Genomic DNA, 27197 nt, shown 5'->3' on the forward strand with positions numbered 1-27197 from the left:
TTCAGGTAGTTTGAAGTGGGGTTGTATGAGATACTTATCTATAGTCAGTGTGTTACCTACAGTAGATGGTGGACACCACCCATCTATCCTTTCACCAAAGCCACCAAACTCCATTTAACTTACAGATCATGGAATTTGCTGGTTTACCGCTGCCTTTACTGGTTAGTTAGTTTGTGTTATTGTGTGGCTTTTGGCGAACTAACACTTTAAAACACCAAAGTCACACAATAACCTCAACAAACTAATCCATATATGCGGCGGTAGACTAGCAACACCTGTGCTCTGCAAGGTAGGTTAGTCTGGTGGCTTTGAAGAGAGCATAGATAACAGCTTAATTTCCCCGTTGCAGAGGGCTGTCTGAACGGAAGGTAAAGTGGTAAAAATATTCAAAATATAGTGTACACTTAAACTCGTAATGATTATCTTAAGTGTCTAAAATACGTCCACAGCAGAACATTGCTTCGCTTCCTGCTGGTACTCCTATCTTCTCCAAACTAGTGGCGTGCCGACCGCCATCTACTGCTGGTTATATAGTGACTACGGATAAGTACCTCATTCAACCCCACTTACAAACATTCAACCTACCTCTTTAAAATGGCTGAACATTATTTGCACCTTAATACTAATTAGATAATCTGTATGTTTCCGTTGATTGCCTGGGATGAATATAATTTCCGTGCGTGCGTGCGTGCACAGAAATTGTTCTCTGATTAATGAAATCATCAAGATAAGCATCCCAAGATACCCACGAGCGCTCTTGTCTGCTTTCCATTGCGTTCACTCATCTAAAAAGTCTCAGTTCCAGGGCTTGAATGCAGCCTTTCAGTGTAAAACAATAGCTGCTACAGTAATTGCAGACACTGCCGCTTTGACAATGAGACTCACACCGTCATTTTAAGCATTCAGATCAGCCTTCAAAGGAAAGAGAAAAATCTGAGGACCTGTGTTTTCTCTCCAGCAACACATGAAGAAGAAACACATTTCCAGGTTTGTGTAATCTGACATAAACAGATGCTTTGAGGAGAGCGTCGTCCTCGTCCTTTTGTGCGACGCACACAAAAGCAATTGTGTTTTTTTTCTTAAATCCGAGGAGCTTTTCTTCATCTTTTAAATGCAGTAAAGGGACATCTATTGCCTCTAAACACAAAGAGAGAATGTAATTGAACCTGTGGAGACAACACTGACAGCCAAACAATAAATCCGAGTGTGACCTTTGACCTTTATCTGACTATTCCTGGAGTTGACTCTCCCCTGCTGTTCATCTGTCCTGTCCCTCGTTTAAAAAGTGCACATGCAGCAGAGGGAGTACAGTATATTGATAACAGCGCGCAGAGTGTAGAAAAGGGTCAAACTGTGAATCACCAGAGCTTATCAGCCACTCATAAAACATCGTAACTAGATGTGACATGGCTTGTAAAGCGCCACGTGCAGATTGAGTGCGTCGAGCCCTCGATCAATGGATCATCAAGACTCTCCAATTAAAGAGGTGGCTGAGTCCTCGAGGCTGTGTTTGCTGGTAATGATAAAAAAAGTCCATTAAAGTTGCTAATTAAATGATAAGCGTAAATTAAAATACAGGTCAAGTGGATGAACTGTGGGATTCTTAAGCAGCAATCGCTGATTGCAATTGGCTGAGGCCGCGGTGAAGTGGCCAGTCCTCAGACGGGAGCAAGACTCCCTCGCTCAGCGTCTCTTGGTGGTTAATTAGTGTCTTTGTGTCTGCGCGTTGCAGTTTTAAGTGTCTTTGTGGTCATTTTGTCTCTTTGTAGTCGTCTTACATTTTGTTTTTGAATACCCAGTAGGTTCAGTAATCCACCCGTGATGCTAACAAGCTAACTATCTATCCCCTTCTGACTCTGCAGGGGGGGGGGGGCACCTGACCCAGCCCGTCAGATGGAGAAAAACAAAATCTCTCGGATGCGTGGTTGTTAAGCAACAACATATTTTATTTACTTTCCTGTTTTATACACTATTTAGAAAATAAAACACATTGAATAAATACAAATTTAGAAAGCGACAGATTTCCCGCCGTATTCTCACAGCAACACGCGGTTGTTCTTACGGAGCTCTCTCGGGACTAGCAGAGGGATTCACGTTGCAGAATCCGTCCGGAAGCAGACTCGGGCCACACACTGCAATGAAACACTTAAGACTGGGCATGCAGATGCTGAAGGGGGGGTCCCGTTTACAGACACAGAGAGAATGGATTGGCACATTGAGAAGACGTTCAGAACATCTAGAAACACCCGGGGGAAGGAGGAAAGGAAACATCTATATACACTGAAAATAAATAAAGAGAAATTAGGTCCAAGACAACTCTACTGTACAGATCTGTCCATCCCACCCTCAGGTTACCTTCAGCCTCACCCACGATAAAGTTCAAATATAGTACAGTACGACATGGGATGTTCACCAACAGCAGATTGCACCATTTACAGTGTTACAAACAAACACAAAATATCACCCAGTGGTTGGCATCAACTGTTGTTCCCTCTCAGTGTTTGTTCGTAGTAAGGCAGGAAACAGCTGAGCACTTTGAATCCTGCCGCGTACGGCGGCGAGTCCGGCTGCTCGTGTATAAAATGAACACCTGTTAAGTGTCCTCTGGTTCGGCAGATGTAAAGTGGCACGACAGGTTGGATCAGAGCGCCGAGGAAAAGCAAAAAGGGTGTCACTCAGTAGTATGTTACAAGTTGTCCAGTGAGCTTTCTCTATCAGTCTTTATGGCAGACAACGTTTCATCCAGGCGTGGCGAAGAAGAGCTGTGTACATGGACCGAGGAGGCAGGAGCTCAGATCCAGGATCCAGACCTGCTCCTGGAGGAGGGACCAGAGGTGAGGGATTGGTGCTATCTGACTTCCAGGCAGTCCAGATACTCCTGGGCCAGGTCATAGCAGAACCGGTACTGCTCCTGCAACAAGCACACACAATGACCCGGGTTATTTTCCATATCGACAGTAAATCATTGCATATTTGTTTGGGCCGGGCTCCGGTTGAAGAACATTAGAGAACTAGAGTTCAGGCTACAGTTCACTCAAATGATTTACTTTCCATTTATGCTGTTTTTAAATAAGAGAAGCGAGTAGTAAAACGTCACCGTCTCTAGCACGTCACGTTGAATTAATCTTCTTTACTACAGCTGTATGAACCCAAAATTAACTGGTTTTTGCTTTGATTGCAATAAACGTACAATTAGTAAAAGGCTGAATTACATGTCCACATGACGAAAAGTAAGAAACGTTTTAAAAATGCTTGTTCAGAGAGTTTGATCAGTGTATGCTTTATACACACAGCCAGCAGCTACTGTTTCCTCCATCTCTGATTCAACACTGTCAGTATGTCGCCGGTGACGGAGGAGAATCTCAACGCTGATTGGCTTTCGTGTTTTGCATTGACTTCAAATGAAAAATGTGCTTCACGTCCGGTGTGAAGGCACCACGAGGCAGCAGCATAGTATACAGTATATAATGTGTTGCAGTAAATAGTGGAGGAAGATCCCTGCTTGCTCACCATCGTCTCGACCATGTTCGGCTTGGAGTTACGCAGCGTTTTGGCAGCGAAGAACACGTCCACCATGCTGTGGTGACGGATCATATCCAGGATCATGGTGCTGGCACAGAAAGTACCGCTTCGACCGCCGCCATTCCTGCTCCAGAAAGAAAGGAACGCAGACACAAACACACAGAAGCATAAAGACATGAGTGACCTAATAAAGATGTGGTAAAGCGGTTCCGAAAGCCTCTCTGGGGGGGGCTACAGTGAAATGTCAGTGTGACTGAGCACAGATCAAGCATGCTGTCAGAAAAAGGCCAACTGGAAGGCTTTAAAGATGAATATCTGAGAAGTTCTCATTAAAATACAGGAGCGGGGACTTAATCAGATATTAGATATCTAACACAGCCTGACCTCCAGAGATCAAAGGGCCCTGACATGGAGACGGGGGACAAATCTAAAGGAAGGCAGGCGGCTAATGTAAAGACACAAACACTGAATGTTTTCAGAGGAACTAAATCTCATTAACTCTTACAGAGGAACGATTATCCATTAAGTGTGACCATGGCAAGTCTAAAATACCAGAAGTGAAGAATATGAATGCAGTGTGGCCTCTTATTAAAACAATCCACATGAAGTCCAGCCTTCAATGAGTCTGGAAGTTGTTTCTAATGCATTTCTAATGATGGAGGAAGAGTTCAGATCTTTCACTTTCACAGCAAAACTACTAAAAACCACACTGAAAACATTCGATTAGTAAAAGTCCTGCAATCAAGACCTTTAGTAAAAGAATGTAAAGCAAAATGTAATTAAAGTATTGTTACATGTTCCTGCTGCATTAATGTGTGTGTTACATGTTCCTGTTACATTAATGTGTGTGTTACATTAATTTGTGTTACATGTTCCTGTTACATTAATGTGTGTGTTACATGTTCCTGTTACATTAATGTGTGTGTTACATGTTCCTGTTGCATTAATGTGTGTGTTACATTAATTTGTGTTACATGTTCCTGTTGCATTAATGTGTGTGTTACATGTTCCTGTTGCATTAATGTGTGTGTTACATGTTCCTGTTACATTAATGTGTGTGTTACATTAATTTGTGTTACATGTTCCTGTTGCATTAATGTGTGTGTTACATGTTCCTGTTACATTAATGTGTGTGTTACATTAATTTGTGTTACATGTTCCTGTTGCATTAATGTGTGTGTTACATGTTCCTGTTACATTAATGTGTGTGTTACATGTTCCTGTTACATTAATGTGTGTGTTACATGTTCCTGTTGCATTAATGTGTGTGTTACATGTTCCTGTTACATTAATGTGTGTGTTACATTAATTTGTGTTTCATGTTCCTGTTGCATTAATGTGTGTGTTACATGTTCCTGTTACATTAATGTGTGTGTTACATGTTCCTGTTACATTAATGTGTGTGTTACATGTTCCTGTTACATTAATGTGTGTGTTACATGTTCCTGTTACATTAATGTGTGTGTTACATGTTCCTGCTACATTAATGTGTGTGTTATATGTTCCTGTTACATTAATGTGTGTGTTACATGTTCCTGTTACATTAATGTGTGTGTTACATGTTCCTGTTACATTAATGTGTGTGTTACATGTTCCTGTTACATTAATGTGTGTGTTATATGTTCCTGTTACATTAATGTGTGTGTTACATGTTCCTGTTACATTAATGTGTGTGTTACATGTTCCTGTTGCATTAATGTGTGTGTTACATGTTCCTGTTGCATTAATGTGTGTGTTACATGTTCCTGCTGCATTAATGTGTGTGTTACATGTTCCTGTTACATTAATGTGTGTGTTACATGTTCCTGTTACATTAATGTGTGTGTTACATGTTCCTGTTGCATTAATGTGTGTGTTACATGTTCCTGCTACATTAATGTGTGTGTTACATGTTCCTGTTGCATTAATGTGTGTGTTACATGTTCCTGCTACATTAATGTGTGTGTTACATGTTCCTGTTACATTAATGTGTGTGTTACATGTTCCTGTTACATTAATGTGTGTGTTACATGTTCCTGTTACATTAATGTGTGTGTTACATGTTGCTGTTACATTAATGTGTGTGTTACATGTTCCTGTTACATTAATGTGTGTGTTACATGTTCCTGTTGCATTAATGTGTGTGTTACATGTTCCTGTTACATTAATGTGTGTGTTACATGTTCCTGTTACATTAATGTGTGTGTTACATGTTCCTGTTACATTAATGTGTGTGTTACATGTTCCTGTTACATTAATGTGTGTGTTACATGTTCCTGTTACATTAATGTGTGTGTTACATGTTCCTGTTACATTAATGTGTGTGTTACATGTTCCTGTTACATTAATGTGTGTGTGTTACATGTGCCTGTTACATTAATGTGTGTGTTACATGTTCCTGTTACATTAATGTGTGTGTTACATGTTCCTGTTACATTAATGTGTGTGTTACATGTTCCTGCTACATTCATTAATTAAGCGGCCCATGGGGGTTCTTTCATTGCAGTCAGCTTCTCCCGATTAGGAATACTTTATTGTTCATCGTTCAGGATATTTCTACCGAGAGCCGAATTATCCACAGAGGTCTCCTGCTCTCCAAAACAAACAGACCCGGAGAGTAACGCTGGTGAAAGCGCTGAATAAAGCAGTTTCACTTTAAAAACCAGTGTTTCCCCGGTGAACGCAGGTCGGAGCAGCTACAACCTAAAGGTGTGCTCAGCTTGTTTCTTCAAAATCCTTCATCCGGTAAAAACGAGCAGGATCTATAAAGTGTAACGTCTGGAAATAAGTCACTTCATGAAGCTTCTGGAAAACACGCTCATGTGCAAAGGGGGACAAAGCCATCACAGGAGACCAGATGAAACGTTAACCTGATTAAAAGGAAATATTTCTGTGGGTTTGATCATTTACACAACTCAACAAATGTATAGGATAGGTCTAATCATTTTAAGACATTAGTGTAGAAATGTTACATATTGTATCTTAAAGAGTAGAAGTACACTTCTTCCTTCAGTTTAACTGGACAGGAAGGAGGAAGAACTGTGAAAAGTAAAGCTTATTACAAATGAGCATAAAATGGGAAAACTCAAGTAAAGAACAAATACCTCTAATTTGTATTTAAGTGCCGTCCTTGAGCTACACTTAGTTACACTGTGCATTTGCATTGACAGAGGAAAAACATTTATGTAGAATAACATGTCCCACGAACACGGGGCAGCGCACTCACAGGCAGTGCACGATGGTGCGTCCCTCCTCACACTCCATCTGCCAGTTGTGAACCTGAGCCAACAGGCTGAGGAAGGCTTTCTTGGAGTCGGGCACGTCGCGGTACGGGGACCAGCGCAGGAACTGGAAGTGACGCACCACAAGCTGACCCTCCTGAAGCTTGAGAGAGCGAGGGATGTGGAGAGGGAGGAAGAAGTCAGGATTTCTCTCTCCAGTATAAAACATCACATATTAAAAACCCAGCATATGCTGCACACATCATTCATCATGTTCCTGGTTCTCAGCCCGAGGGGATTCTGTCGACACCTGAAACCTGCTCGACATGTGTGTGTGTGTGTGTGGAAGCAGAAAGTCTTAACAGAAGTTAAAAGCATGCGGGTACATTTGTGTCCGCCTCTTCTTCTTCTTCTTCTTCTTCTTCTTCTTCTTCTTCTTCTTCTTCTTCTTCTTCTTCTTCTTCTTCTTCTTCTTCTTCTTCTTCTTCTTCTTCTTCTTCTTCTTCTTTTAACACGTTTCTTATTGTGATTTTGAAAAAGCTTTTCTCTCTTAGTACTACGAGCTGCACTGATGGATCTTCAGGCCGTGCTAAATGCACCACATTGACTAAACTAATATTCCAGTATTGTATATAAGAATATTCTGACTTTGATACGAGTCATGTAAACATATTCTGTTTGTATATTCCCAAAGACGCCTTATTCTAAATGTAGCATGTTCTGATTAACACACGTTTTAAATGATATTATTCAGGTTTTGGGAGCATTCTCTGGACACGTATAAAGAGTAAAGATTGTCTTTTTGTTCCGTTTCTGTACACGCGTCGTCTCTCCGTCCTGGCAGACGATCCTCGCTGAGCTTTCTTCCATTTCTTTTTGGAGAGTTATTCCTTGTCCGAGGACAGAGGGTCCCGTTATGTCTGAGGTATACTGTGTGTTGCATTATTGAAGGAACCTGGGGTTTGAGATCTTCATTGCCAACTACGCTGTAGCTTTTGAGCATATGACAATAAAGTTTCAGACTTGAACTGCTCTGTAACACATAGTGGGCAAAACCTCCACAGGGAACCAACAACATGTTAAACTAAATACACGCAGTTATTATCACAGTTGATTATTGTTGGGAACAACGCTACTCGCAGCACTTCAGCTGCATCTACGGGACAATGCAGTACCTTCTTGGGTAAGAGGCTATCGGTGTCTGTCTCTGTGGCGTCTGTCTCCTCGGGATCCTGCAGAGAGCCATGTGGGGACAGTTCCTGACATGGAGTCAAGATATTTGAGGGGTATGGGAGTGGACGGGGAGGCTAAGGCGGGTAAGCTAGGAGGGTTTTGCAACTACAGGAGGTTTCAGGACAACAAGCTGCTGGAAGCATCTACAGGAGACTGCTGAGCACCTACTGAGGTCAAAGGGCGGGAGCAGGAGCTACGCTGAGCAGACTCAACAAACACATTCAGGAACACAAAACATCCTGAAACATCGGCTCAACATCAAGAAACTTGCTTCAGTAATTGTACAAACATGGAGTGTTCTAATACAAGCTGTTTGTGTCGCATAATGGCTCCAACAGGAACACGTCGTGCTTATTAAAGGAGTCGATATGTGACTCATTACATTACCGTACGGCTGCTTGTTTTAAAAGTAGGATTATAATGTTGTAAATGCCACAACAAGCGGGACCGAGGTCAGCATTCTGAACATTACATTCGCATCAGGCTTCATTAACCCTCGCAGGAAGATTGAATTGATTCAGTGGCGTGAAATGTCTCCCTCAGAAATACAGAGCGGGAACATTTCTCAGCTGTTCTTGTAAAACATGAAGACTTAAAGTGATTCAGTCTGAGGTCTTAATGCGTGTTTGTGCTGGGAAGACAGCAAGCTGAAGGGAATCACAGCTTTCATTAAATGAAGTAACAGGGTGGACGATGTGGAGAAGATCGATAGGATTCATCAGCGTTAGAGACTTCCCCCGGGTGCACACGTTAGGTCAGCAGCACATCTTACAGGTGAGGATTTAAAAACCTTCTGTATTTGTTTGGAGAATATCAGATTTAGCAGATATACTCAGAGGTCACTGTCACCTACCCGAGTGATGTTCTGGACCCGGAAGAGACGGATGATCACGTCATCGTCCGCCGTCCTCGACAGAAGCTCCACCGTCATCGGACCAAACTGCTGCAGCCCCGGTTCAGGCCAATACTGCAGACAAGGCTGAGGAGAGAAGAGAGAAGAGGAGGAGAGGAGAGAGGAGGAGAGGAAGAGAGGAGAGAGGAGAGAGGAGGAGAGGAGAGGAGAGAGGAGAGAGAGAGGAGAGAGGAGGAGAGGAGAGGAGGAGAGAAGAGAAGAGGAGGAGAGAAGAGGAGAGGAGGAGAGGAGAGAGGAGAAGAGAAGAGGAGAGAAGAGAAGAGGAGAGAAGAGAAGAGGAGAGAAGAGAAGAGGAGGAGAGAAGAGGAGAGGAGGAGAGGAAGAGAGGAGAGAGGAGAAGAGAAGAGGAGAGAAGAGGAGGAGAGGAGAGGAGGAAAGAGGAGAGAGGAGGGGAGGAAGAGAGAAGAGAGAAGAGAAGAGAAGAGGAGGAGAGGAGAGGAGGAGAGGAGAGAAGAGAAGAGGAGGAGAGAAGAGGAGAGGAGGAGAGAGGAGAGAGGAGGAGAGGAAGAGAGAAGAGAAGAGAAGAGGAGAGAAGAGGAGGAGAGGAGAGGAGGAAAGAGGAGAGAGGAGGGGAGGAAGAGAGAAGAGAGAAGAGAAGAGAAGAGGAGGAGAGGAGGAGAGGAGAGAAGAGAAGAGGAGGAGAGAAGAGGAGAGGAGGAGAGAGGAGAGAGGAGGAGAGGAAGAGAGGAGAGAGGAGAGAAGAGAGAAGAGAAGAGAAGAGGAGAGAAGAGGAGGAGAGGAGAGGAGGAAAGAGGAGAGAGGAGGGGAGGAAGAGAGAAGAGAGAAGAGAAGAGGAGAGGAGGAGAGGAGAGAAGAGAAGAGAAGAGGAGGAGAGAAGAGGAGAGGAGGAGAGGAGAGAGGAGGAGAGGAAGAGAGGAGGAGAGGAGAGAGGAGGAGAGGAAGAGAGAAGAGAGAAGAGAAGAGGAGGAGAGGAGAGGAGAGGAGGAGAGAAGAGGAGAGAATAGAAGAGGAGGAGAGAAGAGGAGAGGAGGAGAGGAGAGAGGAGGAGAGGAAGAGAGGAGAGAGGAGAGAAGAGAGAAGAGGAGAGGAGGAGAGGAGAGAGGAGGAGAGGAAGAGAGGAGGAGAGGAGAGAGGAGGAGAGGAAGAGAGGAGAGAGGAGAGAAGAGAGAAGAGAAGAGAAGAGGAGAGAAGAGGAGGAGAGGAGAGGAGGAGAGAGGAGAGAGGAGGGGAGGAGGAGGGGAGGAGGAGGAGAGAAGAGGAGAGAAGAGGAGGAAAGAGGAGAGAGGAGGGGGAGGAGGAGAGAAGAGGAGGAAAGAGAAAAGAGAAAGGAGAATAGAGGAGAGAGGAGAGAAAGGAGATAAGGAGAGAGGAGAGGAGAGGAGGAGGAGAGGAATGGAAGAGGGGAGAAGAGGAGATAAGGGGATAAGGAGAGAGGAGGAGAGGAGATAAGGACGGAGGAGGAGAGGAGATAAGGAGAGAGGGAGAGAGGGAGAAGAGGGAGAGAGGAGGAGAGGAGATAAGGACGGAGGAGGAGAGGAGATAAGGAGAGAGGGAGAGAGGGAGAGAGGGAGAGAGGGGAGAGAGAGGAGATAAGGACAGAGGAGGAGATAAGGAGAGAGGAGAAGAGGAGATAAGGAGAGGAGATAAGGGGATAATGAGAGAGGAGGAGAGGAGATAAGGCGAGAGGGAGAGAGGAGGAGATAAGGAGAGAGGGAGAGAGGAGGAGATAAGGAGAGAGGAGATAAGGAGAGAGGAGGAGATAAGGAGAGAGGAGAAGAGGAGATAAGGAGAGAGGAGAGGAGATAAGGAGAGGAGACAGTAACAGGTCATTAGCCCACGCTTGCTCGCGGCAGTACACATCACGGTGTCAGCAGCCAGTGATGCTGAGTTCCAGTAACAAGACACCTGAGTATTGACAGCAGAGACAATTAGTCTAAATGACAATGATTATCTACAAATAGCCGCCGTAAATTAAATGAGCAAAAAACACAACCGGCTCCGTCGCCAGGAAACAATCCTTCACACGAGGCCGGTTCACCTAGCTTGAATAATTCATGAGTGGAAATCATTACCATTAGCACATTATAAATTAATGGAGAAGGAGACCTTGGCTATGCCTGGGAGAGATAAACAGGAAGTTAGCCTGGGAGGTTGGGCGCACGCAAAAAGCCAAGGTCTCTCATCAACGCTGCTTCAAAGACACTAGCCAATAGGAAAAGAGTGGGGGGGGGGTTGACATAGGGGAGCGGTGTTGACACGCTGCGGTGACTTTGGGGTTGAGGGGACCCCTGGAGGAGGAAGTGATAATGGCGTTTCACAATGACAGAAGGGTATTAACAGGTGACTTTGGGCACGAAGGGAGATAAATATTTATACATTCAGACAGGAGACAGGCAGCTCCAACTCAGGAGGGCAAACTGTGTGTGTGTGTGTGTGTGTGTGTGTGTGTGTGTGTGTGTGTGTGTGTGTGGGGGGGGGGGGGGGGGGGGGGGGGTGAACTGTTAATCCACTGGCAGCAAGAGACAAGAAAAGAAGAAGAAGAAGAAGAAGAAGAAGAAGAAAAGAGTGACAGGTTGCAGCTGACAGGCATGGTGGAAATGTTGAGCGGGAATCCAACATGACACGGTGACAGAGCGGCGATAGGGAGCAACAGGACGGACCCGCGCATGAGCAAACACAGGGGGGGGTGCGATAAGAATGTGTTAATGCTGTGACAGCCAGTGTAAATGAAATGGACGTCTTGAATGTGGGGTTAGACGCTTTGTGGCAGAGCAGCCGGACATGTGATTCTGCGTGTCACAGTCTTATCTGACAGCCGATAAGGACGGCGTGTTGTCACTGCGCCACATGGTACACTATAAGAAAGGTACGGAGGCCCTGAGAGGACAAACGGAAAGAAACCATCATAATAGCTTATATATATGGATATTTACAATAACTAATTTGCTTGTATTCGATAGTTAAGTAATGAAAACAAGTGAAATGATTTGTATGTAGCTCTAGAGAAGCACATCGGGACCTAATGTCTTGAAATAATGACTTAGTATCTCACAATAATGACTTAGTATCTCACAATAATGACTTAGTATCTCACAATAATGACTTAGTATCTCACAATAATGACTTAGTATCTCACAATAATGACTTAGTATCTCACAATAATGACTTAGTATCTCACAATAATGACTTAGTATCTCACAATAATGACTTAGTATCTCATAATAATGACTTAGTATCTCACAATAATGACTTAGTATCTCACAATAATGACTTAGTATCTCACAATAATGACTTAGTATCTCATAATAATGACTTAGTATCTCACAATAATGACTTAGTATCTCATAATAATGACTTAGTATCTCAAAATAATGACTTAGTATCTCACAATAATGACTTAGTATCTCACAATAATGACTTAGTATCTCACAATAATGACTTAGTATCTCATAATAATGACTTAGTATCTCTAAATAAAGACTTAGTATCTCATAATAACGACTTAGTATCTCACAATAATGACTTAGTATCTCACAATAATGACTTAGTATCTCATAATAATGACTTAGTATCTCACAATAACGACTTAGTATCTCATAATAATGACTTAGTATCTCATAATAATGACTTGGTATCTCACAATAATGACTTAGTATCTCACAATAATGACTTGGTATCTCACAATAATGACTTAGTATCTCACAATAATGACTTAGTATCTCACAATAATGACTTAGTATCTCATAATAATGACTTAGTATCTCACAATAATGACTTAGTATCTCACAATAATGACTTAGTATCTCATAATAATGACTTAGTATCTCAAAATAATGACTTAGTATCTCTAATAAAGACTTAGTATCTCATAATAACGACTTAGTATCTCATAATAACGACTTAGTATCTCATAATAATGACTTAGTATCTCATAATAATGACTTAGTATCTCATAATAATGACTTAGTATCTCATAATAACGACTTAACATCTCATAATAATGACTTAGTATCTCATAATAATGACTTAGTATCTCACAATAATGACTTAGTATCTCATAATAATGACTTAGTATCTCACAATAATGACTTAGTATCTCATAATAATGACTTAGTATCTCATAATAATGACTTAGTATCTCACAATAATGACTTAGTATCTCATAATAATGACTTAGTATCTCATAATAACGACTTAACATCTCATAATAATGACTTAGTATCTCATAATAATGACTTAGTATCTCACAATAATGACTTAGTATCTCATAATAATGACTTAGTATCTCATAATGATGACTTAGTATCTCATAATAATGACTTAGTATCTCACAATAATGACTTAGTATCTCACAATAATGACTTAGTATCTCATAATAATGACTTAGTATCTCACAATAATGACTTAGTATCTCATAATAATGACTTAGTATCTCAAAATAATGACTTAGTATCTCACAATAATGACTTAGTATCTCACAATAATGACTTAGTATCTCACAATAATGACTTAGTATCTCATAATAATGACTTAGTATCTCTAAATAAAGACTTAGTATCTCATAATAACGACTTAGTATCTCACAATAATGACTTAGTATCTCACAATAATGACTTAGTATCTCATAATAATGACTTAGTATCTCACAATAACGACTTAGTATCTCATAATAATGACTTAGTATCTCACAATAATGACTTGGTATCTCACAATAATGACTTAGTATCTCACAATAATGACTTAGTATCTCACAATAATGACTTAGTATCTCATAATAATGACTTAGTATCTCACAATAATGACTTAGTATCTCACAATAATGACTTAGTATCTCACAATAATGACTTAGTATCTCATAATAATGACTTAGTATCTCATAAATAATGACTTAGTATCTCTAAATAAAGACTTAGTATCTCATAATAACGACTTAGTATCTCATAATAACGACTTAGTATCTCATAATAATGACTTAGTATCTCATAATAATGACTTAGTATCTCATAATAATGACTTAGTATCTCATAATAATGACTTAGTATCTCATAATAATGACTTAGTATCTCAAATAATGACTTAGTATCTCATAATAATGACTTAGTATCTCATAATGATGACTTAGTATCTCACAATAACTGACTAGTATCTCATAATAATGACTTAGTATCTCATAATAATGACTTAGTATCTCATAATGATGACTTAGTATCTCATAATAATGACTTAGTATCTCATAATGATGACTTAGTATCTCACAATAATGACTTAGTATCTCACAATAATGACTTAGTATCTCATAATGATGACTTAGTATCTCATAATAATGACTTAGTATCTCATAATGATGACTTAGTATCTCACAATAATGACTTAGTATCTCACAATAATGACTTAGTATCTCATAATAATGACTTAGTATCTCATAATAACGACTTAACATCTCATAATAATGACTTAGTATCTCATAATAATGACTTAGTATCTCACAATAATGACTTAGTATCTCATAATAATGACTTAGTATCTCACAATAATGACTTAGTATCTCATAATAATGACTTAGTATCTCATAATAATGACTTAGTATCTCACAATAATGACTTAGTATCTCATAATAATGACTTAGTATCTCATAATAACGACTTAACATCTCATAATAATGACTTAGTATCTCATAATAATGACTTAGTATCTCACAATAATGACTTAGTATCTCATAATAATGACTTAGTATCTCATAATAATGATTTAGTATCTCAAAATAATGACTTAGTATCTCATAATAACGACTTAGTATCTCATAATAATGACTTAGTATCTCATAATAATGACTTAGTATCTCATAATAACGACTTAACATCTCATAATAATGACTTAGTATCTCATAATAATGACTTAGTATCTCACAATAACGACTTAGTATCTCATAATAATGACTTAGTATCTCATAATAATGATTTAGTATCTCATAATAATGACTTAGTATCTCACAATAATGACTTAGTATCTCACAATAATGACTTAGTATCTCATAATAATGACTTAATATCTCATAATAATGACTTAGTATCTCATAATAATGACTTAGTATCTCATAATAATGACTTAGTATCTCACAATAATGACTTAGTATCTCATAATAATGACTTAGTATCTCATAATAATGACTTAGTATCTCATAATAATGACTTAGTATCTCATAATAATGACTCACAATAATAAGAAATATCTCAAAATAGTTCATTAATATCTCACAATAATGAAGCAAAACTTTACTTTCTGTAAATAAAAAATAAAAGATCATAAAAACAGACTTTACACCTGAATGTCCAACAATTAATATTAATTTATCATGTTTATTCTCAAACTGTCATGCGATTCAAAAAATGAATTTAATTAATGACATGCTTTGTCATCTAAATGAATCACATATATCAACATAAAGCTCCATAATGAAGACTTCTCTACTCAGAAACTTCACATTATCGAGGCGCATGGTACAAACATGGAATAGAAATATCAAAAGGGGGAATTAGAAATGAATAAAGTTACATTTTTTAATATCACTCACATTGCAACGAAAACAAAGACGGTTAAAAATCAACAGTTTTGTGGCCATGACAGTCTTTTAAACTATTTAACATAATATTTCAGCCGTTTGAATTGTGCACGTTGGCAAAAAACATTATATGCATTCATTGAGTGTTTTTATGATTAATTAAGCACTACTTTTGTCACATTCCTGCTCAGTAAGGTGCACGTCAGACTGAGGTGGAGGGATACAGACGTGCAGGAGGAATTGCTCTTTGCAGTCTGCTGGCTGCAGTAAGTGGACAGAAGGTGAGAGAGCCTGACAGCTTCTTCTGTTTTTACATTGCTTTTTGTTTCTGTACTTTTGCTCCGGGGGTTTTCAGCGTACAGTAGGAGATTGGCCCCGACACTGTGCACCCCCCATATCTTCCTCAGGGGAGACATGCTGCACGTCCACAGGAAGCCTCACAAAGATGAATGAATAGGAACAAGTCTGAATACATTAAATTAGAGTCTATCATTTCTATATTATAATGCTGTGGAAAACAAACCATTAGTGGAAAATTAATATGACAACTCTCTGTTGGGGTCACAAGAATGTGCGGTCTTTAAACACAGGGCAGGACATGTTAAGAGACAAACAGCTGGGTCTGTGTTACGATGCACAACGTCTCCGTAGGTGGACGACGTAAACCAGCCCATGTGCAGAACAACCTGTGCAGCTCTCAGGATGAGAAACAGGAAGTGAAGCTGTTGTCTCTGGATTAAGTCTTTGAAACATGGCGGAGAAACTAAAAACTAAAAAACTAAACATAATGCACAGAAATTATCTCAGAAAATCTCTTTTGTCTCCGTTTTGTGATGATCAATGATAAAGTTATTTAAAGATGACGTCGACAAACAAAATGATCTGAGACACTGGACAAGAACGTAACGTTTTTTTAACGTGTATTTATTTATATGTAATTATATATATATAATATATATATATATATAATTATATATAATTATATATATAATTATATATATAATTATATATATATAATATATATATATAATTATATATACATATATACATATATATAATTATATATATATAATTATATATATATAATTATATATATATATATATATATATATATATATAATTATATATACATATATATACATATATATAATTATATATATAACTATATATATAATTATTTTTAAACTTGAGCAATAGTTGCCTAAATATATATTTGTTACATTCTCAGTGCATGGCTGCAATGTCCATTTATTATATTATTTTCTATTTTGCCAAAAGGAAATTAATAATATTATTTTTTAGAAAACGCTGGAAATATTAAAAGGTTGCTTTTTACTTTTTAATAACAATTAGTAATAGAGTAATAATCTATGGATTCATCAGTTATAAAGAATAAATGTCAGTGTAAATGGCACATAATGTGTCGCAGAAGGTTTTTAAATTACACTTGGCTAAATAATAAAATAATTAATAATAAAATGACATAATTAATCTCCAACTGGACTCTCTGTTCTTACCCAGGCGGAGTTGGACTGGTTGAGCTGGTTGAGCATCACCACCGAGGTGCAGCCGTAGTCGTACAGGAGCCTCCAGAAGTCGGTGGTGGTGCCGGGCAGCGGGTGCGGCGTCACCACGAAGGCGGCGGGTCGGAGGAAGCTGTCGGCGAGCGCCGCGTTGATGTAGTTGCTGCTCTCGCCCTCGGCGGTGACGAGGAAGGCCAGGGAGCGGTCCGGCGGCAGGACGTCCATGCTGCGGTTCTTCTCGCGGTTCCTCGGCATCAGAGAAATGCTGCACTCCTCCACATCCAGGTGAGGGGTCACCGAGTTCAGAGTCTGAGCGAGGAGCGGAGGAGAACAGAGCGTGTCGAGACCATAATTAAAAAAGGTCGCCGTGCGTGTTTGAGAATGTGTTCACATTTCCGATGCAGAGATAAAATGAAAAGACTGAGAATAAAGATCGTGATAAGAGGAGACGCAGCGGACTAGGATCAAAGAGAGACGGACGGAGGCGAATACTTGACGAGCACAACTATCTCCAGTGATCTCCGGTCACTCTAAAGACACGTTCATCATCAGGCAGAATCCCCACGAGGATGAAAACACGCTCACGATCTCACACATTCTGAATGAGCACATTGTGAAGCAAAGGAAATTGAAATGAACTGATCATCTAACCGGCTTCATATTGGGAGTACGAGTCGCAATCATAATCGTACGAGCCGCACGGAGAGAGCGTGCGGCGCGAGGAAAGAAAAGGTCAAAGGTCACCGATCAATAACGTCACGATCGCTGGTTTGAACTGGACGAAAGACAAACGTTCTTACTGGAGTCTGAAACGTCTCTGCTGAGCTAAAGGTTTATGTTTAACGCATTAATGATTCAAAAAAAGCAGCTTCGGCCTCGGTGGCCGTCGCTCTCACGCCGACTAATCATTTATCTCTAACAACCCGAGCGTCACCAAACACCTCCCGGCTTCAATCAGAGAAATCAGCCAGTTGTGGTGAAATAATAAAAAGTCAAGTTGTAGCGCGGCTCGTGCGGAACACGGTGAGGCGGAGGACATGTAAGGGCATCGCAGGGGTTTCAACATGTACAGGCTGCAGTCGTGAAGAAAGGACTCTTTAAAAGTAGTTATCTGAGTATTTCCTTTTCATTTATACTTTTACTACAATTTACATCTACACTGTGATTATTGTTCTGTAAATGCTCTGATTCTGTCTCATCTTGTACGAAGTGTTATGTGTTTGCATAACAATTAGAAACAGAAACGTGTGGACTTCAGCTCGGAGGTAAATCAAAACTTGAAAAGGTTTTGGTGAGTATTACCTGAAACTCCTCTCTGAGCTGCGAGGTGTTGCTCTGAGAGTCGACCTTCAGCATCTCCTTATAGGTGAGAGCGAACTCGTTGACGGGGATGGCCGTCTCTCCGCACAGACACGCCTCCAGGATGGCATCGTGGATGAACACGTACTGCTCCTGAGGGGGGAACATTCACACGTTCACACTCACTGCACTTATGCACCTCCGAGCTGTTAATCGCCCACTTGTGAGGAACAATGCAGAATTTAATCGCTGCTGTTGAATGTTGACGAATGGTCACACGGGTCAAACATTCGTAACATCTCCATGCCCACGTGCAGAAACGTGTCCATAGATGGGGTAAAGAAAAGTGCAGAAAACACACATCAGAGGAGCGAAATCACGGCTTGCACACAATAGTTAAATATCGTCACGAGCTGAGCAATTAATGAGGAAACTAGGACATTTGTTTTGACATCCAACCAAACAAAAGATCAGAGAGGCGAGGACACATTCAGAATTACAGCCATAAAACTGTCCCTCTTCAGCTTGTTTATCTTTTTTAATGTGTTCTGTAATTGCAAAAAAATATTTATTCAACTGGAGAGACGAGCTCCAGCTGAACGGTGGGAACGAACACGAGGATAAATACTATTGTTTTGGTATTTACTGTAGCGTCTCCACTTCCACACGTTAATGAGACGACATTTTAAAAATGTTTTTCTACTCTAAATAATGAGTGTATTTTTCTGGCTTGTTTACTCGAAGATGGGGATTTTAAATAAAACCACGTGCACAATTAAAGAGAGTATATGATTCAATACTTGTTTTTAATAAGACTCGACAGTGTTCTCCGACGCAAAATGACTTCTGCGAGAGTTTCAACAATTATACTTCAAATAAGTGCTTCTTGTTTTAATATATCTGTATGAATTTTCAATAAAGAAATTTTTTTTTAAATAAAATTAAATATGTTTTTTATTCACTACATTTCTTCGGGGAATAATGTATATATTTGACTCCACTACGATAATATATTCAGATAAATATATTATAAAAGTCTTAAACACAAAGCTACAGAATCAATTCATTACATAAATAAAATCAGTACTTTTACATCCAGAATCAGCTCTACGGAACTTGTTTGTCTTTTAGCGATTTGTTTTGGTTTTTCGCTCATTTACGTTGTTTTTAAGGATATTTGAGGAAAAGCTCTGGTCGGTCAGCCTGTACGCTACGTATGCAGACAAAGTTAGTACGAGCTGGTGAACATCGTGGAACATTTAGCAGCTTTCACAGAAGTTGAACGGGACATTTCAGAAATGTGTTTTTAGTGAGTGTGTTGTTTTATATGATCATTTCAACCTATAAATGTAACGATGCACAATGAAAAGCACTCTATAAATAAAATGCATTATTATTTGATATTTTTGAGTTGGTGGAGACCAAAACAGAGCTAAAAGAAGAGTGAATACTGGCTCCAAATGATGCTAATGTGATGCTAATGTGATGCTAATGTGATGCTAATGTCTATTGGATATAGAAATAGCCGACTGTCGGCCATAACGACTTTAACTCAAAGCAGATGTTGTGTTTTTAGCTTCACGCTGCCTCAAAAAAAGTCCAATAATGCAGCTTTATGTACGTTTGCTGTTATTTGTACTTTCAGTTTAACGCTACTTTTAATTGAGTATCACTTCCTCCATGTTTAAATCATAATAGATGTCAAACATACAGTACAAGCGGTGGAATATGTTGTGCAGACCTGTGTGTCGGCCTCTCTAACCACATCCCGCCCTCCCACTCACTTCAGTCTGGATCATGTTGATGCGTCGGGAGCAGAGAGTTTTCACACAGTTGTAGATGTCCACCACTCCTTCACACTCGGCCATATCCAGCATGACATCCAGCACAATGTAGCAGCCGGTCCTGCCTGCCCCCATACTGGTGCAGAGGGGAGGAGAAGGACGGAGGGTGAATATATATATCGCTGAAATAAAGAAGGCTAAGCGGGGAGTAACTTAGTAATGATGGAGAAAGTCGAGTATAATAAGGGGCTTTGTTCGGGAAGGAAAGAAAGGAACGGCAGTGACCATCATGTTCTGGAGTTTAAAAGCCTTTTAGTTGAAGAGTAAAGACATTTACCAATGCCCTATGTTCTGTGGGTCTACCTCTGTGACAAAGACTTTAAAAACCACTGAACAGAAAATGAATCTGCATTAATAATGTTAAACATCGTTTCTGAGACGCCAGAGTCAGATATCTGGGGAAGGGAGGCAGACGATGAATCTGCATGTTGATGATAAACCTGCAGTGTCCCTGTGTGTGTTCTTATTTCTCACAGTGTAGATATGTGTATCAGGTGTCTATATGCAGCACTATGTTAATGACTTGCACGATGCCAACATGGACCAATGGGAGAAGACTACACCCTAGAGAGTTAACCGGTTGAGTTCGGTCTGTGGCTTGGAGAGGGAGAACGGGTCCTTGGCTGGATTGATTTGTCGTCACTACGTCCTGCACAACCTTTAATACCAACATTGACGTTCATTCTTTGTGGATTTCTCGCTGGTTATTTGTGAAACACAACATCCTGTCGGATCTCATTCTGCAGTTTGTGTTTTTGTCACTACTGTGCTCTCCACCTACGCGGCACCAAGACGCTGGAAGCTATTTTAGGAAATGTAGAAAAACACAAACTGAAACGGAAACAGAGCAAAATAAGTTTGTGTTGAAGATCAAAAATATTTTATTAAAGAGCAGAAGAACCTCCGAGGCCAGAACTAAGTACATTTACTCACGTACTGTACTTCAGTAAAAGTTTGAGGTACTTTACTGGAGTATTTCTTTACTTTATACTGCAGAGAATATATTGTACTATATATAAAATATGATGTATTATTTTACATTAAGTTGCTGCTTTGTCCAGCTGCAACATCAAAGCATCAATAATTATAATCCAGTAATATAATTGACAGGATATCGTTCTGAAATGAGCCGTTCTGCACAATGAGTACTTTTACCTTTGGTACTTTAAAGCAGCGGTCCTCAACCTTTTTTGCAGCACGGACCGGTGTGTGTGTGTGTGTGTGTGTGTGTGTGTGTGTGTGTGTGTGTGGGACATAAAAAACTCTATTAGCTGAGTTAGTGGGAGCCCTGAGCTTGTATCTCTGGGGATAACTTCTTCACCAACAGTAAAAGGTTTCTTCTCTTAGCGACAGGTTAGTCACTAAGTATGACGCTCTCTGTGCACTCGCATGTGTTGATGTGGTGCCATCAGTCAATCTTTATGTCCTTCTTGTTCATGTTTCTGTCTTTCAATAAACTCCCAGTGCTCGTCTTTTAATGCCGGGAGCCGGCGTTCTAAAGGCTTCGTTGCCTCATTTGAGAGCCTGTGTATTCTGCAGAGTGGTGCATGAGAATCACCTGTAGAGATAAACACGTATTTTAAGTGACTCCTCGTTGGGTCTTTCCCCTTTTCAAAGCTCTTTAAAGACGCTCATTGTTGCTTGTGGGCTTAAATTTTTGAAGTAAAGAATCACGTGACAGACGAGCGTCTTGACATGTGTCAAGAGACACAGACGCAGAGACAGATGTATCCGGTGATTTTTCAAAATAAAACCTCTTTCAAAATAAAATATTTTTTTATTCAATCTTTCTGTGCGGCCCGGTGCCAGATGACCCGCGTACCGGTGGTTGGGGACCGGTGGTTGGGGACCACTGGTTGGGGACCACTGGTTGGGGACCGGTGGTTGGGGACTGGTGGTTGGGGACCACTGGTTGGGGACCGGTGGTTGGGGACCACTGGTTGGGGACCGGTGGTTGGGGACCACTGGTTGGGGACCGGTGGTTGGGGACCACTGGTTGGGGACCGGTGGTTGGGGACCACTGGTTGGGGACCGGTGGTTCTGTACTCTGTAGTTTTACTATGAAGTGCAAGATCTGATTGTACAAAGTGATGCGTCACCTGCAGTGGACCACCACAGGCCCCCCGTCCGGAGGTGTGGAGGCCTTGACCCGGCGCAGGAAAGCCAGCAGGCCGGTGGCGTGGTACGGCACCCCGTGCTCGGGCCACGAAGTGAAATGGAACTGGCACACCTCGTGCTTGGCAGGGTAACCTCTCTGCAAGAAGCAAACGGGAAGGTAGGTTTTATTATAAGAGTTCACAAACGTACACAACGCCGAGGCTTTACAACGAGACTCACCCTCTCCATGGCGAAGGTGCGCACAGTGTACTCCGCCAGTGTTTCTGTCTTCAGTAGCGTTATCTTAATGTCACCGTAGAGCTCGGTGTCATCAGGCCAATACTTACAGCACTTCATCTGGACAAACAACAAACAGTTCAGTTCAGAGTTCAGTTCTCTCTCACACACACACACACACACACACACACACACACACACACACACACACACACACACACACATATTCACAAGCAGCTCTGATGCTGTTGTGACCTTTGCTAAATGTTTGGACTTCACCAGTGTTTCCAATCATCACATAAAGTGTCGACACTAAGGTCAGGTAAGACACTTTCTCTCTGCAGCCGAACCTCCACTAAGTTTTTAAGTGAATGGCTATTTTGTTATTTCAGTTGACGCAGTGTTTTTTTGTGGTGTCAACACTTTCCACCGCTTCAGGCTGCCGACTCATTTTCTGATCCAAAGAAATGCAATATTTTTGTGACCTACAAAGCCTTGAGAAAGACTGTTGGAAGATGAGAAGGCGAAAAGGGCACTCTTGATGAAATGGGTTATTTCTTTTATTCCTTTTTTTATTCTTCATATTTTCACATTTTAATTCGTGATCACGGCTGACACACGTTGTTTGTCTGTTACTTCACAAAAACATACAATAATCACTAAAGTCTCTGGTAGCTAAAACATCCCTGAGGTTTTAATGGTGCCGCTCAATCACTTGTTATATTAAATAAATAGTTAGCAGTTACTGAGAACATTAAAAAAGGACTTGTGATTTACAAACAGCCCTGGAGAGGTAAATGCAAAGAAATTAAAATGATTGTGATCCATTTTTGTTCTGATCTATTCCCTTATTTATTTATGTTTACATGCACAACAGGAGAGAACATTGTTTTTTGCAAGGTAATGTTATTTTTTGCCATTTTTCTAAGAAAAGTAAGTTTGATCAGAAATTATTTTTAGTGGTTGTTGTTGTAATACTCGTCTCGGCCACAAGAGGCTGAAGGGCACGACTACAATCCCCATTGAACTAAAATCATGTTTTCTTTGAGGTGAGCATTAAATTAAAAGATTATCCTGGTGAATCTTTACTCGTAAATTAGACTTAGAAAACGGATCACCAGACATATTGTCCTCTCAGGGCTTCCGTACCACCACAGAAGACATGACAGGTACAACTGTGCATGTTGAACACTGCGCTCAACACTAAGAAAGGTTTTGGCTGTGGTACCGTAATTGACCAGATTTTATTTTGTTCAGTGCAAGTTAAAAACCTCCAGAATAGTTAATGAAAGGTTCCTTCAGATACATCAAAGCTTTGACCTTGGAGCACAGCCACCAAAGCAAAAGATGATCACTCATGTTCAGACGGCGGCGGCCATGTCCTCCCACAACACAGAGCTGCAGCAGCTCTTGCGATACATCGTGAAACGATAAGCTGCAGAAATGCATTGCCCCTCTATCCATCTTCACAGGTGGCTGGAGAGGTCACAGGACAAAAGGGGAAGGGAAACCCACCCTGCCCACTTCCACCAGCTTGGTGATCATGACGATACTGAAGCAGTTCTCCTGCCAAACCATCCGCCAGAAGTCGTAGATCATCTCCTGCTTGGGGCCTGCAGAGGAGGAGATACACAGGAGATGTATAGGTGGAGGAAGAGGAAGAGAGGAGGATAAGGAGGGCGGAGAGATGAGCCATAAGTCAGAGAAAATAGCAGCAATAACCATCAATGTAGAGGCGCTGTGTAATCCATGCCAGGGAATAGAGTAACAATGTGTCATTGGTGAACTATTGCCCGCTCCGTGTTCTCCCAATACTACAGAGAAATGTCATTTCAATACACCCACAAATCCTCCGCCATTGTGCAAACAAGCTCCTGCAGTGCCTTTCTCAGGCAGCGGCGGCAGACACAAATCACAGCCTCCCGGAGAAGATGACACTTTCATTGATTTCATTACAGTGTGGCGTTGATAATATCACAGGGTCCTCCTTCATACCGCCTCCTGTGCCAAACACGCCGCGGCGCTTTTAGTGAACAAGATGTCTATTTATTTCTACCCATGCAGGTTGTTTAATGGGAATATTATCTCGTCCGCTGTGACTGACGACCGACTCCTGATGACTTTAAGAGAAGGTTATCGTCTCTTATGAGCTGGCAGAGCAGATTCTATTTAATAATTCACTTCAGGTGTATTTACGCAGCGCTTACACAAAAGCACATCTGTGTTTATTTGTAATAATTATCTTACATGCATTAAAACTGTGACATCACACCCGGTTCAGATGTGGGGCAATTATATTGTATTTAACTGAAATGGATTGTAAGAGTGTGATAACACATTTTGGACGTGATGATTACATTTGGTACATTTTACAAATATAAATGTTAAAGTTAAGCCCGTCTCATCCGAGTTCAAAGAATATATAAAAACTATTAAATACAAAACAATTATACATTTATAATGACATCTTTAAAGAAGAATTATGTATTATGTACATTTTTAATTATTATTTAATTATTTTTGATTATTTGTTACACGTCTGAAATGTTTGTACATTGATTGTTTAAAAGAGATCTATAAACAGGAAAACTATTTAGACAATAAGTAATAAAATCAATCATTATAATGTGTTACATATAATTAAAGTTCTCTCCTCAAGGCCACAGACGTCGCTGATTATAACACTTTATTCAAACGCAACAGAAACAAAGATGTTTTGTGGCCGCCTCTCCTCTTCGTCGTCGCTCAGCTACATCTGAAGTTTAAATGAAGCCTCATAGATGTAACATGAGTGAAGATCGAAGCATGTTTGGTGAGGAACACTTCCTGGAGTCGTGTTAGACCTAAAAACACACTCCAGGCGCTGATGATGTAACACGAGTGAAGATTCAGTTTCTCGCCTCAAATTCGTTCATTCCTTGTTTCCGAAGCAGGAAATGCATGTTGTGCAAAAGACTGTGGTTGTTTTAGGAGCGCGGAGAACAGCATCCTTGAGAACCCTCTAAACAAAAAGGACTAGAAATTGAAGAATCCTCGACATTGTAAAAGTGCTTTCGGTGCGAGCGGAGAAAAAGCCACTTCCTTGACTTTGAGGAACAACTTTTGGATCGCAATCACTTCAATCGAAGGATGCGTTTCCTGTTTATCTGTGAGCTCCTCGCCCGCTGCCACATTGTACCTTTCATAGGACTTCCTGACAATAACTAAGAGCGTAACACCAGCTAGCTAAAGGGGTGACGCCCGGGATGAAAAACATTCTGGCTGATTCAAAGAAAGCAGCACTTTGTTTCGTCTCCACTCAGAAGTTCTTGTTCTCGCTGCTTTTTCTTCCACGGTTGTCAACAAGATTAATCAAAAGGTACGCACTCGACTACATGCTCCAGGGCAAACATGCAAAGACCTGCGAAGGCTGACAGATACGAAAGGAGGAGGAGGAGGAGGAGAAACACTTGTTAAAGATCAGAGCATGTGCAGAGCGTTCCCTTTTCATTACAGATATCGCTCTTTAGTTGACCCGACGTGAGCCTGTGTACGTTTAATACCAACACGTGGGCGGCTACTTTAACCACTGTTTTCCCTCCTCTGCACAGAGGTGAGCACGGCTCGCTCCTCTGTCAGCGATCACCGCGCTGCTTTCTGTTGTATTAGTGACATGAGATGCTAATTTCTCAGCAGGAGAAGCACTAATGCATCGCCGGAGGGACGGGCTGAGAGACACATGATGTGTGAGCCCAGCTGGGTGAATCTGCATGCACAGCACAACACATCGCCGCTTTGGACTCTCTCAGAGTGTGCTTGGCAGTTCTCCCCCTCGCCCGCCTCCCCCCCCCTCACCTCTGGACATAATAGAGAGTTAGCCCAGAGCACCTGCTGCCTTAAGACTCATCAGAGATGCAACAAATCAGCCTGAACCGTGACAGCCGACCACCCAGGACTCGCCACGAGTGTATGTTCGCCGCATACGCAGTGTGAGGGGCGAGTGACAGCTTTAATAATGCACTGTATGAACTGTAAGCTGTGTGTGTAAGTGAACGTGTACACACTCTGCATGTGTCCATGAGTGAAAGGAATGAATTGCATCTATAATACAATGTTTTCAACCTTTGCCCGCTCGCACACAACCACTTCAAGTTGCCCTTAGATTTCCATCTGTGGATCAGCACAGGGCTGTCCTCACGCTGCTGTGGACCTAAACATTTCCCTTTCTGCCAAAACAACAGCCATTGTGTGTGTTGGGCTCCCAGTGCTCCAAGGATGACCTACACTCAACACGGTGCCTGAATGCATCCTGACACAGGAGAGTCTTAAAAGTGTCTGAAATGTATTTTATGTGTAATCTGTTTAATATGCTGCGTCTGAGTGTGCAGCTCTGAACTCTGTCGAGCAGCAGCAGCCATGTGGGACAAGAAGTCAGGAAATATAATGTCGTAACTTTCCAGTTTTATACGGAACAACGAGCTGATTTACAGTTTTGTTTGTCTGTTTATTTGTACGTGTGATGATGTGAAGTCATCATCTGTGACATGAACCCGACAGCACTTATAATAACAATAATTATTCATTATTAATGTCATTAATAATGACCGGCTCACTAAAGGAATCAATCATTTGTCCCAAAATGTTGGTTTAAAAATAGTTTCACTGCTTCCACTAAAACAAAACGTCTTCTCGCTGTGTCCATAGCAACGGTCTGAATGCCGTCACTGACCAATCACAATCGAGTATTCAACAAAGCTGTGCTGTAAACTTCTGCACGGTAAAGGTTTTCTTTATTTCTTTATTAGCAGTAAATATGTCAAACTAATGTTT

At 41.0% G+C, this 27197-nt stretch overlaps 1 protein-coding gene across 1 annotated transcript in view; it reads right to left on the bottom strand.

Annotated features, from left to right (window-relative positions):
* Window positions 1-1925: 1925 nt before the first annotated feature.
* The window catches only part of LOC115015681 (receptor-type tyrosine-protein phosphatase U-like), a 209475-nt gene continuing 184203 nt past the window's right edge, over window positions 1926-27197 (bottom strand). Inside the window, exons 20-29 of the mRNA XM_029443188.1 lie at window positions 23904-24001; window positions 22392-22508; window positions 22154-22308; window positions 19995-20130; window positions 18214-18363; window positions 16906-17220; window positions 8809-8934; window positions 6728-6885; window positions 3511-3646; window positions 1926-2911 (exon numbers count right to left, since the gene is read on the bottom strand). Coding sequence (XP_029299048.1) covers window positions 2849-2911; window positions 3511-3646; window positions 6728-6885; window positions 8809-8934; window positions 16906-17220; window positions 18214-18363; window positions 19995-20130; window positions 22154-22308; window positions 22392-22508; window positions 23904-24001 — 1454 coding nt within the window. The 3' untranslated portion in view covers window positions 1926-2848. The remainder of the gene's footprint in view (window positions 2912-3510; window positions 3647-6727; window positions 6886-8808; window positions 8935-16905; window positions 17221-18213; window positions 18364-19994; window positions 20131-22153; window positions 22309-22391; window positions 22509-23903; window positions 24002-27197) is intronic.

This window comes from Cottoperca gobio, chromosome 11, assembly GCF_900634415.1.
Source record: "Cottoperca gobio chromosome 11, fCotGob3.1, whole genome shotgun sequence".
NCBI lineage: Eukaryota > Metazoa > Chordata > Actinopteri > Perciformes > Bovichtidae > Cottoperca > Cottoperca gobio.